The 14,581-nt window shown below is 38.0% G+C and overlaps 1 protein-coding gene across 2 annotated transcripts in view; it reads right to left on the reverse strand.

Moving 5' to 3' along the window:
* MYO18B (myosin XVIIIB) overlaps positions 1–14,581 on the reverse strand; it is an 884,719-nt gene that overhangs the window by 331,787 nt on the left and 538,351 nt on the right. For both annotated transcript variants that reach the window (XM_040416566.1, XM_040416565.1), the window contains one exon: positions 1,929–2,081. In XM_040416566.1, coding sequence (XP_040272500.1) covers positions 1,929–2,081 — 153 coding nt within the window. The remainder of the gene's footprint in view (positions 1–1,928; positions 2,082–14,581) is intronic.

A 14,581-nucleotide genomic window follows, 5' to 3' on the forward strand; every position in this document is an offset into this window, starting at 1 on the left:
GCCTTTGTTTGCAATTACAGTGGTCAAATGTTTCCTGTAGTGCTTGACCAGGTTTGCACACACTGCAACAGGGATTTTGGCCCACTCTTCCACACAGATCTCCTCTAGATCTGTCAGGTTTCGGGGCTGTCGCTGAGCAACACGGAGTTCCCTCCAAAGATTTTCTATTGGATTTAGATCTGGAGACTGGCTAGGCTATTCCAGAACCTTGATTTTCTTCTTACGGAGCCACTCCTTGGTTATCCTGGCTGTGTGCTTTGGGTCATTGTCATGTTGGAAGACGACACATCTTCAATGCTCTGACTGAGGGAAGGAGGTTGTTGCTCAAAATCTCACAATAAATAGCCCCATTCATCCTCTCCTTAATACCGTGCAGTCGTCCTGTTCCCTTCACAGAAAAGCACCCCCAAAGCACGATATTACCACCCCCATGCTTCACAGTAGGGAAGGTGTTCTTGGGATGCAACTCATCCTTCTTTTTCCTCCAAACACGACGAGTGAAGTTTAGACCAAAAAGTTCTACTTTGGTCTCATCTGAGATCTCTCCACATGACTTTCTTCCATGCCTCCTCTGGATCATCCAGATAGTCATTGGCAAACTTAATACGGGCCTGGACATGTGATGACTTGAGCAGGGGAACCTTCCGTGCAATGCATGATTTGAAACCATGATGGCGTAGTGTTCTACTGACAGTAACCTTTGAAACTGCGGTCTTTATGTCATTGACCAGCTCCTCCCTTGTAGTTCTGTGCTGATTCCTCACCTTTCTTATCATCAGTGATACCCCACGAGGTGAGATCTTGCATGGAGCCCCAGTCCGAGGGAGACTGACAGTCGTCTTTAGCCTCTTCCATTTTCTAACAATTGCTCCAACAGTTGATCTATTGTCACCAAGCTGCTTGGCAATTTCCCCATAGCCCTTTCCAGCCTTGTGGAGGGCCACAATTTGGACTCTGGTGTCTTTTGACAGCTCTTTGGTTTTGCCCATGGTAGTAGTTGGCGTCTGACTGACTGTGGGGTGGACAGGTGTCTTTAAAGAGCTCAGACAGGTGCTACTAAGTTAGATTAATGAGTGGAGTAGAGGTGGACTTTTTAAAGGCACAGTAACAGGTCTTTGAGAGCCAGAATTCTTGCTGTGTCTCAGGTGTTCAAATACTTACGTTCAGCAGTGCAAGACAAATAAATTCTTTAAAAATCATACAATGTGATTTCCTGATTTTTTAAAAAAAATGGGAATGGGAGTGGGAATGTGAACAATATGAATTTCAGACCCCTCCATGATTTCTAAGTGGGAGAACTTGCAAAATCGCAGGGTGTTCAAATACTTCTGTTCCTCACTGTATATATATGTTGTGCTATTACAAATAAAATAAAATAAAAATAAATGTGAAAATTTTTCCATTTTTTCTTTTTTGAAAAAGGAACACATTTCTTTTTCAAGCAAATACTTAAACAAAAATTACATAAAAACAAAGCTCCACATATCACAGAAAAAAGGAGGATAAAATATTTACATAACCGAATGAAAAAAAAGTATGGTTTTCAAAATGCTCCCAGTCAGGAAAATAAGTAAATAGCCTGGTCTTGAAGTGATTATGTGAATTCATATCTTTATACTTAGGTTTTCTTTATTTTTAGCTATGAGTGCTTTGTCCTTCGTATATTAAAGGTTGCTTGCGTCTCTTTCACCCTTCTGGAATCATCTTCTTTCAGCTGTGCTTCCGCTCTTTATAAATACTTAGAATAGTATACCGCCCCATTTAACTAATTTTTCTATATAAATCTAATCTTCCAGTTGTGATAACTTTAGATTATACCATGTCTATGTTAATCTTCAACTGATTCCATTTATGAGATAGTGTAGCAATGAGTTTAACTAAACTAGAATATCAATCTGGAAGTACTAAGTTAGTCTGTGAAATGTCACCTGTAAGTGAAGTCTTTCAAGTTCTCCACGATCCACGGGTGGTCCTGAGTCTCCCATGGAGGCCAAAAGAAGCTGCAGGTCAGCCAGCAAGGCGTGAGTTCTCTTTAGATCTCTTCGGAGTCGCTTTTCAACATCAAAATCGCGATGTCCTATCTGAAGAGAAAATGTTCTAATTATTTTTCATATATTAAAATGATTATGTTTATTGCGTGTAACAAGAAGACATATAATTATAGTAAAAGTACAATATATACAACAACACTGTACAGTATTTTCATTAATTATATGTATTAGGATGCAGAAACTTTTTCCAGCTTGCATGACCCAGGATGTCTTAAAACATTGAATGAAAATAGCATTAAGGCTATGTCAATTTTGTCAAACCAAGTATTGAGGAACCAAAAATGAGCCAAGCTTCTTTGTGACCAGTACAATACTAGGAGAAATTCACATTTTGACTGTGTTTGACTGACCAAGTAAAATGTTAGCGGTATCCATTTTTGGGTGCAAAACATTAAGATATATTTCTTAATGCTGGTTTTGTGACTGAGAACCAATGGGGAATTTATCATAAACCAGTGTTTTACACGAGTCTATGGTATCAGAAAATGCACCTAATTTATTGGGTATTAGAAACAAGTAAGCATTCACAACTTGACTTAAGAGTTTGAAATGGTTAATGAGTTTTTGGTGATTTGCTGGAACATGCTTTTGTAATTTTGTTATCTGCATTACTAGAAACAATGGAGTAGACATGCATATTCTCGGGAGCCATTATCATACATGGTAAGCTGGCCTTTTTTTTTAATTACCACTACTACTACTGGCAAACTACTAAGGAACCGGCATGGGAGCAACAGGGGATTTCTAAGGGTAATATTACTCCTAAAGTTATTACCATCGTCATATGTTTGTAATAGATTTCATGGGGTTAAACATTGTGCAGAGTTCTCCAAGTCATTGATCCAATGCCTATCTAACCCCTCAAAGACCCATTGATTTCTGTTTTTGCGTTTTACTCTCTGCCTTCCCGGAGCTATAACTTTTTTGTTTTTCATTACACATAGCCATACGAGGGCTTGTTTTTGTGGGACAAGTTGTACTTTCTAATGGAAAACTGAATTATTCCGTATAATGTAGTGGGAAGCTGGAAAAAAAATTACATAAGGTGGAATTGGGAAAAAAGGCAATTCCATTATAGTTTTATGGATTTCATATTTGCCTTTGCAGTAAAACTGACCTGTTACATTCATTATTTTGGTCAGTATGATTACAACGATACCAAATTTATATTGTTTTTCTTGTGTTTTAATACTTTAACATTACAGCCTATGAGAGACTCACTATGTTCCTATAGAGCCCTGCAACAGGCAGACCTCCATAGTAACTCCACTGTGGCAGGCCTTTGAGCTTTCAGAAGGCCTGAGACTGCCATAGCAACTGAATGGGTCCTTCGATCTTGGCATGGGGGAGTCGTTCGAGCTCCTAGGATCTCACCGCTCAGATCTCATGGTCAAAACTGAGGGGTTAAAAGTCAGTGATTGGAATTATCGCCAATATAGGACAATGGTTCTGAATGTCAGCTTCTGCCATGCGGTGTGGACTTCTGCAATGCATGTATGGCAGTTATCCTTAAGGGGTTAAAGATCCAGATATTGACTTATAGTATAACCATCGAACAGGTGGCACTAGAAAGTCAGCTTATGTTCTCCTAGAAGAGAGCTTATTAACATTCCCTTTTTCCAAGGGAACACAGTCTGGCCTTTATGACTCCCTACACCAGCATGGCTTTCTGGCTTTCTGTATGAAGAAAAACTTAAAGGAAATGTGTGAGCAACATTTTTTTCTGCCAGTTAAAACCAGGTAATCTTTTTTTTTTTCTGATTCCAGAATTATTTTTTATTCTATTTCTTGAACATGATTATGGGGGCTACCATCTTGCCTCAGCTGTTCTTTACAGGATTTAGAAAGTATTAAGAATATTGCTTTAAAGCAGCCCCATGGGCCATAGAAACAATGTTCTGGAGGGGACCTCAGTGACTTCTAAGAGAGAGTCTTCTAGACATGCTCTGTGTCCTGTACACGAAAAGGATAGATAAGCTTTGAAAATCACTTATTGTGAATGGTGGATATTGTCTTATCTGTCATTCTAACCCTGCCTGTAATGATATCACCTCTGTGTATAGATAAGCAGGTAACTGCAGTAAAGTGATCTGTACAGATCAAGAAGTGGCACCTATTATTAGGCTTAGTGGCCAGTGCAAAAAATGCACATCCAACGCTTTTACTTATCCAAGCCATTCTGAGATTTTTTTTCTCATGACACATTGTACTTCATGACAGTCATAAATTTGAGTCGTTATATTTCACTTTCATATTTCATAAAAAATAATCCAAAATTTACTACAAATTTTGAAAAATTCGCAATTTTCTAAATTTCTATTTCTCTGCTTTTAAAACAGAAAGTGATATCTCATAAAATATTTATTACTTAACATTCCCCATATGTCTACTTTATGTTGGCATCATTTTGTAAATGTCATTTTTTTTTTTTAGGACGTTAGAAGGCTTAGAATGTTAGAAGCAATTCTTTAAATCTTTAAGAAAATTTCCAAAATCCACTTTTTAAGGACCAGTTCAGGTCTGCAGTCACTTTGTGGGGCTTACATAGTGAAAACACCCAATACATGACCCCATTGTAGAAACTACACCCCTCAAGTTACTCAAAACTGATTTTACTAAATTTGTTAACCCTTTAGTTGTTCCACAGGAATTAAAGGAAAATGGAGATGACATTTCTAAATTTCACTTTTTTGGCAGATTTTCCATTTTCATCCATTTTTTTCTTTAACACATCGAGGGTGAACAGCTAAACACAACTCAATATTTATTACCCTGATTCTGCGATTTGGAAACACCCAATATGTGGCCGTAAACTGATCTAAAGACACACGGCAGGGTGCAGAAGAAAAGGAGCGCCGTATGGTTTTTGGAAGGCGGATTTTGCTGAACTGGTTTTTAGATGCCATGTCCCAATTTAAGCCCCCCTGATGCACCCTTACAGTAGAAACTCCCAAAAAGCGACCCCATTTTTGAAATTAGGGGATAAGGTGCCAGTTTTATTAGTACTATTTTCGGGTACATATGATTTTTAATTGCAAGGTAACAGAAAAATTGCTGTTTTGGCAATGTTTTTATTTTTTTCAACATTTATCTGACAGGGTAGATCATGTGCTATTTTTATAGAGCAGGTTGTTACAGATGCGAAAATACCAACTACTTTCTTTGTTTGTTTCAGTTTTACATAATAAAGCATTTTTGAAAAAAAAATATATATTTTTGTGTCTCCATTTTCTGAACGCCTTTTTTTACATTTTTCTGCCGATCGTCTTGTGCAGGGGTTAGTTTTTTGCAGGAAGAGTTGATGTTATTATTGGTACCATTTTTGGGTACATATGATTTTTTTATAATTCATTATTACACTTTATGGGGCAAGGTGACCAAAAATTGGTTGTTTTAGCACAGTTTATATTTATTTATTTTTACAGCATTCACTTTGAGGGGTTAGGTCATGTGATATTTACGTTACGGATGTGGCAATATTTAATATGTATACTTTTTCTTATTTATTTAAGTTTTACACAATAATAGCATTTTTGAAACCAAAAAAATGATGTTTCAGTGTGTCCATAGTCTGAGAGCCATAGCTTTTTTATTTTTTGACCGATTGTCTTAGTTAGGGTCTTGTTTTTTGCAGGATGAGGTGACGGCTTAATTGGTACTATTTTGGGGGGCATACACCTTTTTGATTGCTTGGTGTTGCACTTTATGTGATCTTAGGTGACCGAAAATGGCTTTTTTGGCACTGTTTTTATTTTCTTTTTTTATGGTGTTAGGTCATGTGATATTTTTATAGAGCTGGTTGTTACGAACATGGTGATACCTAATACTGTCCTGATCAAAAGTTTAAGACCACTTAAAAACGGCAAAAAAAATCATATTTAGCATGGCTGGAGCTACAACATGCAACAAGAAGAAATGGGAGTGAGACAAAACATTTCTTGAGCATTCAATTTAATGAAAACAACTAATAAACTGAAACAGGCTGTTTTTCAGCTGATCAAAAGTTTAGGACTACACCTCCAAAAAAAAACTAAACCCACCCAAAACAGAAATTCAACTTCCAAACATGAACTCAGTAATGAGTAGTTCCGCCGTTATTGTTTATCACTTCCAAAATTCGTTTTGGCATGCTTGATGCAAGCGTTTCCATGAGGTGAGTGGGAACATTTCTCCAAGTGGTGAAGACGGCCGCACGAAGGCCATCTACTGTCTGGAACTGTTGTTTTTGTAAACTTACCTTGCCATCCATTCCCAAAGGTTCTCAATTGGATTTAGATCAGGGGAACACGCAGGATTGGCCAAAAGAGGGATGTTATTCTCCTGGAAGAAATCCCTTGTCCTGCGGGCATTGTGTACTGTAGTGTTGTCCTGTTGAAAAACCCAGTCGTTACCACACAGACGACGGCCCTCAGTCATGAGGAATGCTCTCTGCAACATCTGGACATAGCCAGCGGCCGTTTGACGCCCCTGCACTTCCTGAAGCTCCATTGTTCCACTGAAGGAAAAAGCACCTCAGACCATTATGGCGCCCCCTCCACTGTGGCGCGTAGAAAGCATCTTAGGTGGGATCTGCTTGTCATGCTAGTAACATTGGAAACCATCAGGACCATCAAGGTAAATAAAATTCTCATCAGAGAATATAACTTTCTTCCACCTTTGAATGTCCCATGTTTGGTGCTCTCTTGCAAAGTCCAAACAAGCAGTTCTGTGGCGTTCAAGGAGACGAGGTCTTTGAAGACGTTTTTTGTTTTTGAAGCCCTTCAGTCTCAAATGCTGTCTGATGGTTATGGGGCTGCAGTCAGCACCAGTAAGGGCCTTAATTTGGGTCGAGGATTGTCCAGTGTCTTGACGGACAGCCAATTGGATCCTCCGGCTCAGTGCTGATGAACTTTTTTTGGGTCTTCCACTTGACTTAATGGTTCCATAACCCTTAGGATCATTTAAAAAATTCAAAATGACTGTCTTACTGCGTCCCACCTCAGCAGCGATGGCGTGCTGTGAGAGACCCTGCTTATGCAGTTCAACATCCCAACCACGTTCAAAAAGGGAGAGTTTTTTTGCCTTTGCCATCACAACGTGTGACTACCTGACAGAAAATGACAATGAATCCACATCTTTGCACAAATTTGGCCTTTTAAAGGCATGTGCTCCTAAAATTTCGATCAGCTGAAAAACAGCCTGTTTCAGTTTAATCGTTATTTTCAATTAATTAGATGCTCAAAAAATGTTTTGTCTCACTCAAATTTTTTCTTGTTGCATGTTGAAGCTCTACTTGGAACCTTTTTAAAATCCAACAATGTAAAATATGATTTTTTTGCCATTTTTCAAGTGGTCTTAAACTTTTGATCAGGACTGTATGTATACTTTATTTATTTATTTCACTTTAACACAATAATAGCATTTTTGAAACAAAAAAAATGAGGTTTTAATGTCTCAATGTTCTGAGTGCTATATTAATTTTTTATTTTTAGAGTGATTTTATTATATAGGGGCTCATTTTTTTGCAGGATCAGGTGATGGTTTTATTGGTACCATTTTGTGGGACATATGCCTTTTTGATCACTTGGAGTTGCACTTTTTGTGATGTAAGGTGGCAAAAATGGCTACTTTTGACACAGTTTAACTTTTTTTATGATGTTTATCGGACGGTGTGGATCCATAACGGATGCAGCAATACCAATTTTTTTATTTTTTCTATTTTTAACATTTTGTTTTAATTACTTAATTGGTGATTTTATTTTTTACATGTGAAACTTTTTTTTTTTTATAATTTTTTTTTATATACTTTGCGTCCCCAATAAGGTCATACAAGACGTCTGGGGGGACATTAACCTTTACTTTCTTTTTTTTTCACTATTGATTTCTCCTGTAACTGGGGCTGATATAGTAGCTCCAGTTGCAGGGGAAATACACCCCCCAGAGAGCCTGTACAGCAGAATACTGCGCTGTACAGCCTCAGTGCAGGGCTGATTGAGGTCTGTGGAAGACCTCGATCAGCCCTGGAAGACCTTCTCCCGGCCCCACACATGACCACGGGGCCGGGACAGGAAGTGCATGTATAACCTATATCTAGAAGCCATTGATATAGGTTATACATGCACTAAAAAATTTAAAATAACCATCAAAAATTCTTTAAAAATATCTTAAAAATGAAAACAATAGGTCATTTTCTGGTGACACATTTCCTTTAACTCCGTAACGCATTGTCACGTACATGTACATGAAGGAATGCGGCTTCTTGCCGCATCCTCACATGCATGTATATGATGTGATCAGGCAGGTACAAGAGCTGCACCCACCCGATCAGCAGCATGTGCCCAGCTGGTACTGATAGACAGACCACTGCTGCATCCGCCGGCATCGCTGTTTGCAGGGATGCTGGCAGATTAACCCTTTCACATGCCGCTGACAGCGCTGACCGCTGCACGTGCGGGGTTTACAGAGAAAGGGGACTCCCTCTGATTCCATCGGCCCCCCACGCTGTGCTGACATGCCATGCCATGGTAGCTCCGATGCCTTACATAGAATGTGTCGGTAGATAAGAACCATTTGGCCCATCTAGCCTGCCCAATAAACAAGCATCGGAGCCTGCCAGCTACAGAAGCCCAAAATATCAAGCCTGCAGTCTGGGTCTCCTAGGCAACTGTCAGCATCTTACTGTGTAAGATGCTGACTGTTCATTTTAGTACAATACAGAATGTTTGTAATAAAATGAAACAGGAATCAAACATTAAAAATGTGAAGTCCCACAGTGGGACAAATATAAAAAGTAAAAGAAAAAAAAGTGAAAAGTGTTTTTTAATAATTAAAAAAAGAAAGTTTCAAGTAAAGAAAAAAAAGCCACCTCACTATACAATCATAAAAAAAAATTAAAAAATTAAAAACAAACATATTAGGTATTGCCACGTCCATAAAAAATAAAAAAAAAAACATTTTTTGTCACTAAAAATCACAAAAAGTGTAATTCCAAGCAATCAAAAATAATTATATACTACAAAATAGTACCAATGAAACAGTCATCTCTTCTCACAAAAAATGAGCTCCTACATAAGACAATCGCCAAACAGATAAGAAATATGACTTTCAGAAAATGGAGACACTAAAACATGATTTTTTCTTCTTCAAAAACGCTTTTATAGTGTAAAACTGAAATACATTTAAAAAAAAGTATACATATGAGGTATCGCCACATCCGTAACAACCAGCTCTATAAAAATATCACATGACCCTCAGGTGAAAATATGGCTTTCCAAAAATGGAGATGCTAAAACATGATTGTTGTGTAAAACTGAAATACATAAAAAAGTAAACATTAAAAATGATGACAACATGAAGTAGACATCTAAGAAATGTACAGTAACAACTATTTTATCTATCACAATCTGCTTTAAAAGCAGAGACATTCAAATTTCGAAATGTTTTCAAATTTTCTGTAAATGTTAGAATTTTTTTATAAATAAGGGTGAAACATGTTGACTCAAATTTACCACTAACATGAAGTACAATATGTCATGAGAAAACAATCTCAGAATTGCTTATGTAAGTAAAAGCATTCTAGAGTTATTACCACATAAAGTGAAATACCGTATGTCAGATTTGCAAAATGTGGCTTGGTCCTCATGGTGAAAACTGGCTTGGCCTTGAAGGGGTTAATTCTTCTATATTGAATGATGTCACCAACCATTACTCAGTGTAATATGTAGCAAACTTACTGGTGCACATCATGTCTATATTTACCTCTCGATTTCCTGATGAGGTTTACAATAACAATTATATTCTGCACAATATCTTGGGACTAGATGCAAAACACTCTATAATAGCATCCTCTGTGTCCATTGGACTCACTGCTCACCCATTACAATCTTAGTGTGAAATTGGATTTCTTCCTTTATGTTTCCCTTGTTGCTGAAAATCTGCTTGATAAATCATACTGGCAATCTATTTCACTTTGCACAGAGATAAATGGGGTGTTTTTAAAATAAAGTTGCAGTATGAGTGCCAGCGGTCCTTTAGAGTATTACTGCCGGGGGGATATGGCTGCACATGAGAGATTCAATTATAATAAAGCTTTCTGTTCTGACATTACTATGAAATTCAATCCCTAACATCTCAACATGCTACTTCAGTCTGTCAATGATAAACAGAACTAACCAACAGCATAGCGACAAATCCCAATCTAGAGATTACTTGTTAGGATTTTTAATTCCATACCTTGCAGATTTACAGTTAATACAGTATATACAGTGGAAAAATGTTCTATAATCACAATTATAAGAAAGGGCTTTCTTAAGCTTGCAGTAAGATAGCCACCAATTATTTGATTGTGGGGGTCTGATTAAATAAAGTGCCCGTAGCTTTGTCCCCTTTGTGGTTTAGATGGGTACAGCGCCATACATACAGCTGTGGCTTTGTCTAGCACTGCAGCTCAAACCCATCCAAGGCCCGCAAAAAAACTTTAATAAATTCCTAAATTAACAATTAGTAATGGAGGTAGTACTAGAATGGATTACATTTGCCAATCAAAAAAGGTTAATTGATATTGAACTTAACAAACAATAAGGGATAAGCAGGCACACTCTTAATTTGGGTACAAGATGTAATTTATTTATGTTCTGGTATTCATGTAATAGGTAGATAAAATATAAGTAAAAAATAAAAAATAGGGGGTGTTGGAGTGATCACCAACAGGTGAAAGGTGATAGATGCCCTGGAAAAAATGTCCTAGGAAAAAATAAAAGTGTATAGAGGAATTGTGGCGAGAATACCTAGATAGGGGTATATTCAAATAAAAATCCCTCAGAAAAAATATATGTGCACAACGTCTTTTATAAAACAGATGATAATAAAAGAAAGAATAAAAAACTTAGAAAAAATCGTCCTTCATAAAAATATTGTCCTTGATAAAAAATATTGAAACAATATGTCTTGCAGTCTTTTATAAGGTAACCACTGTACGATAAATAAGATCAAGTGAAAGATGTATTATAGAGGATATTATCCTATGTTGCCCCTTTATATGACTCCGTTGATGGGGTACATAGCAGGTAGCAATTTGGCAGTTTGCTGCTCAGCAGAGGATGGTGCGTCTTTACAGGTATGTTTTCAGATAGTAATATTGCATATATAGTAGTAACTATTAGTGGTGACAATCCATGTGTTACTCTGTAAAAGAAAGGGGTGCTCTGTGCCTGAGTGCGGCGTCCCGCACTGTCTCTGGCTACAGAGATCACTTACCCTTCTTGACGCTTGTATTCTTTTGGTCCTCTGATGGTGGTTCCTGGTGGTTGGCTGTTGTAATCCAGTCCGGTTCTCAGGAGTCAGCGGCGTGCCTCGTGTTGCCTAGGACGCCGGGGGGCGTGGTTCGCGCGTCTGAAGAGTGACGTATGTGGTCACGTGATCGCGGCTCTGTCAGGCTTGTTCGCAATGCTTCTCCTGCTCTGTAGCGAGTGGTGAATAATCCAGTAATCCTCTTAAACGCGTTTCGGGAGTCTATCCCTTCATCAGTAAGTGGAGGATTATGGTGGATACTGTGGTATTTGTAGAGCGATGATCAATTAGTTTATCAATCAATTAAACCTAACAATGAGGTTGATATATTCAATGGGTTGTTTTGTTCCAGTTTTGTTTGGCCCATTAGGTTTGTGGCCAGAGTAAAATATACAAGTTATCAAGAAAATCGATAGATGGATGAAAATGTATAGCAAAATAAGAATTTTACAACCAAGAATGTTGTGTAATTATCTAGATGGTGTTAATCAGTCCTGTAATAAGGTTATTGTTTTTGCAAATTGATAGATTTGACGGATTTTATGGTTTTAGTATTTTATTTTCAAAGAGGAACCCTCATATATCCTTTGTATCTATTACCTGTTTGATGGTATAGGGGAATAATGGTATTGAGTATGGTTTAGCTATGTGGGTTGCTTATTAAGCAGATGTTTGATTGTTAGTAGTATTTGTGATGTAGTGGGCTTGTTACTTTCAGGGGATACAGACATATTATAATTTTTAATTTTTGTTTTATTTGTAGGTGTTGCCTCTCAATAGGAGGCCTGCAGTAGACCTGATGTGCTCCAGCCGTGGATACATGTTGGAGATATGCCCATGATGTCACTGGTCCATAGTGTGAAAGACCCAGTGAGTATTTGGGTCTATCATTCCTGCATGTACCAAAAGGAGAAGGACTATATAGGTATGACCTGTGGTATAGTATTTGAGGTGTAAGGAGCTTGTTAATCTCAGGGGATACAGACATATTATAGTTTTTTGTATTTTCTAGTTGTAAGTGTTCTTTCTTAATAGGAGGCCTGTAGTGATACTGATGTGTTCCAGCTGTGGATACGTGTTGGGGATATGCCCATGATGTCACTGGTCCGTAGTGTGAAAGACCCAGTGAGTATTTGGGTTTGTCAATCCTGCATGTACCCAAAGGGGAACGACTACAGAAAATATAACCTAGACAATGAGATTTATTAATTATGAACTCGGAAGTCTTGATATAATTTGGTTATCAGCAACAAACCTTTTTGGTACACAATGGGAGATGTCCATTGTATCACTGGTCCGTAGTAAGAAAGACCCTGACATGCCCTAAACTTGGGGCTGTTACCATATTGACATCACCACTATATCCAAGATACCCCATACTATGTACCCATCCATGCATTTTTTTCCCTTGTCCCCCTTCTTTGGATATACACAGGGAGGATAAACCCGGGTATCCACTGGGTCTTTCCTACTACGGACCAGTGATACAATGGACATTTCCCATTGTGTACCAAAAAGGTTTGTTGCTGATAACCAAATTATATCAAGACTTCCGAGTTCATAATTAATAAATCTCATTGTCTAGGTTATATTTTCTGTAGTCGTTCCCCTTTGGGTACATGCAGGATTGACAAACCCAAATACTCACTGGGTCTTTCACACTACGGACCAGTGACATCATGGGCATATCCCCAACACGTATCCACAGGTGGAACACATCAGTATCACTACAGGCCTCCTATTAAGAAAGAACACTTACAACTAGAAAATACAAAAAACTATAATATGTCTGTATCCCCTGAGATTAACAAGCTCCCTACACCTTAAATACTATACCACAGGTCATACCTTTATAGTCCTTCTCCTTTTGGTACATGCAGGAATGATAGACCCAAATACTCACTGGGTCTTTCACACTATGGACCAGTGACATCATGGGCATATCTCCAACATGTATCCACGGCTGGAGCACATCAGGACTACTGCAGGCCTCCTATTGAGAGGCAACACCTACAAATAAAACAAAAATTAAAAATTATAATATGTCTGTATCCCCTGAAAGTAACAAGCCCACTACATCACAAATACTACTAACAATCAAACATCTGCTTAATAAGCAACCCACATAGCTAAACCATACTCAATACCATTATTCCCCTATACCATCAAACAGGTAATAGATACAAAGGATATATGAGGGTTCCTCTTTGAAAATAAAATACTAAAACCATAAAATCCGTCAAATCTATCAATTTGCAAAAACAATAACCTTATTACAGGACTGATTAACACCATCTAGATAATTACACAACATTCTTGGTTGTAAAATTCTTATTTTGCTATACATTTTTATCCATCTATCGATTTTCTTGATAACTTGTATATTTTACTCTGGCCACAAACCTAATGGGCCAAACAAAACTGGAACAAAACAACCCATTGAATATATCAACCTCATTGTTAGGTTTAATTGATTGATAAACTAATTGATCATCGCTCTACAAATACCACAGTATCCACCATAATCCTCCACTTACTGATGAAGGGATAGACTCCCGAAATGCGTTTAAGAGGATTACTGGATTATTCACCACTCGCTACAGAGCAGGAGAAGCATTGCGAACAAGCCTGACAGAGCCGCGATCACGTGACCACATACGTCACTCTTCAGACGCGCGAACCACGCCCCCCGGCGTCCTAGGCAACACGAGGCACGCCACTGACTCCTGAGAACCGGACTGGATTACAACAGCCAACCACCAGGAACCACCATCAGAGGACCAAAAGAATACAAGCGTCAAGAAGGGTAAGTGATCTCTGTAGCCAGAGACAGTGCGGGACGCTGCACTCAGGCACAGAGCACCCCTTTCTTTTACAGAGTAACACATGGATTATCACCACTAATAGTTACTACTATATATGCAATATTACTATCTGCAAACATACCTGTAAAGACGCACCATCCTCTGCTGAGCAGCAAACTGCCAAATTGCTACCTACTATGTACCCCATCAACGGAGTCATATAAAGGGGCAACATAGGATAATATCCTCTATAATACATCTTTCACTTGATCTTATTTATCGTACAGTGGTTACCTTATAAAAGACTGCAAGACATATTGTTTCAATATTTTTATCAAGGACAATATTTTTATGAAGCACGATTTTTTCTAAGTTTTTTATTCTTTCTTTTATTATCATCTGTTTTATGAAAGACGTTGTGCACATATATTTTTTCTGAGGGATTTTTATTTGAATATA

Source organism: Bufo bufo, chromosome 2, assembly GCF_905171765.1.
Source record: "Bufo bufo chromosome 2, aBufBuf1.1, whole genome shotgun sequence".
Lineage (NCBI taxonomy): Eukaryota > Metazoa > Chordata > Amphibia > Anura > Bufonidae > Bufo > Bufo bufo.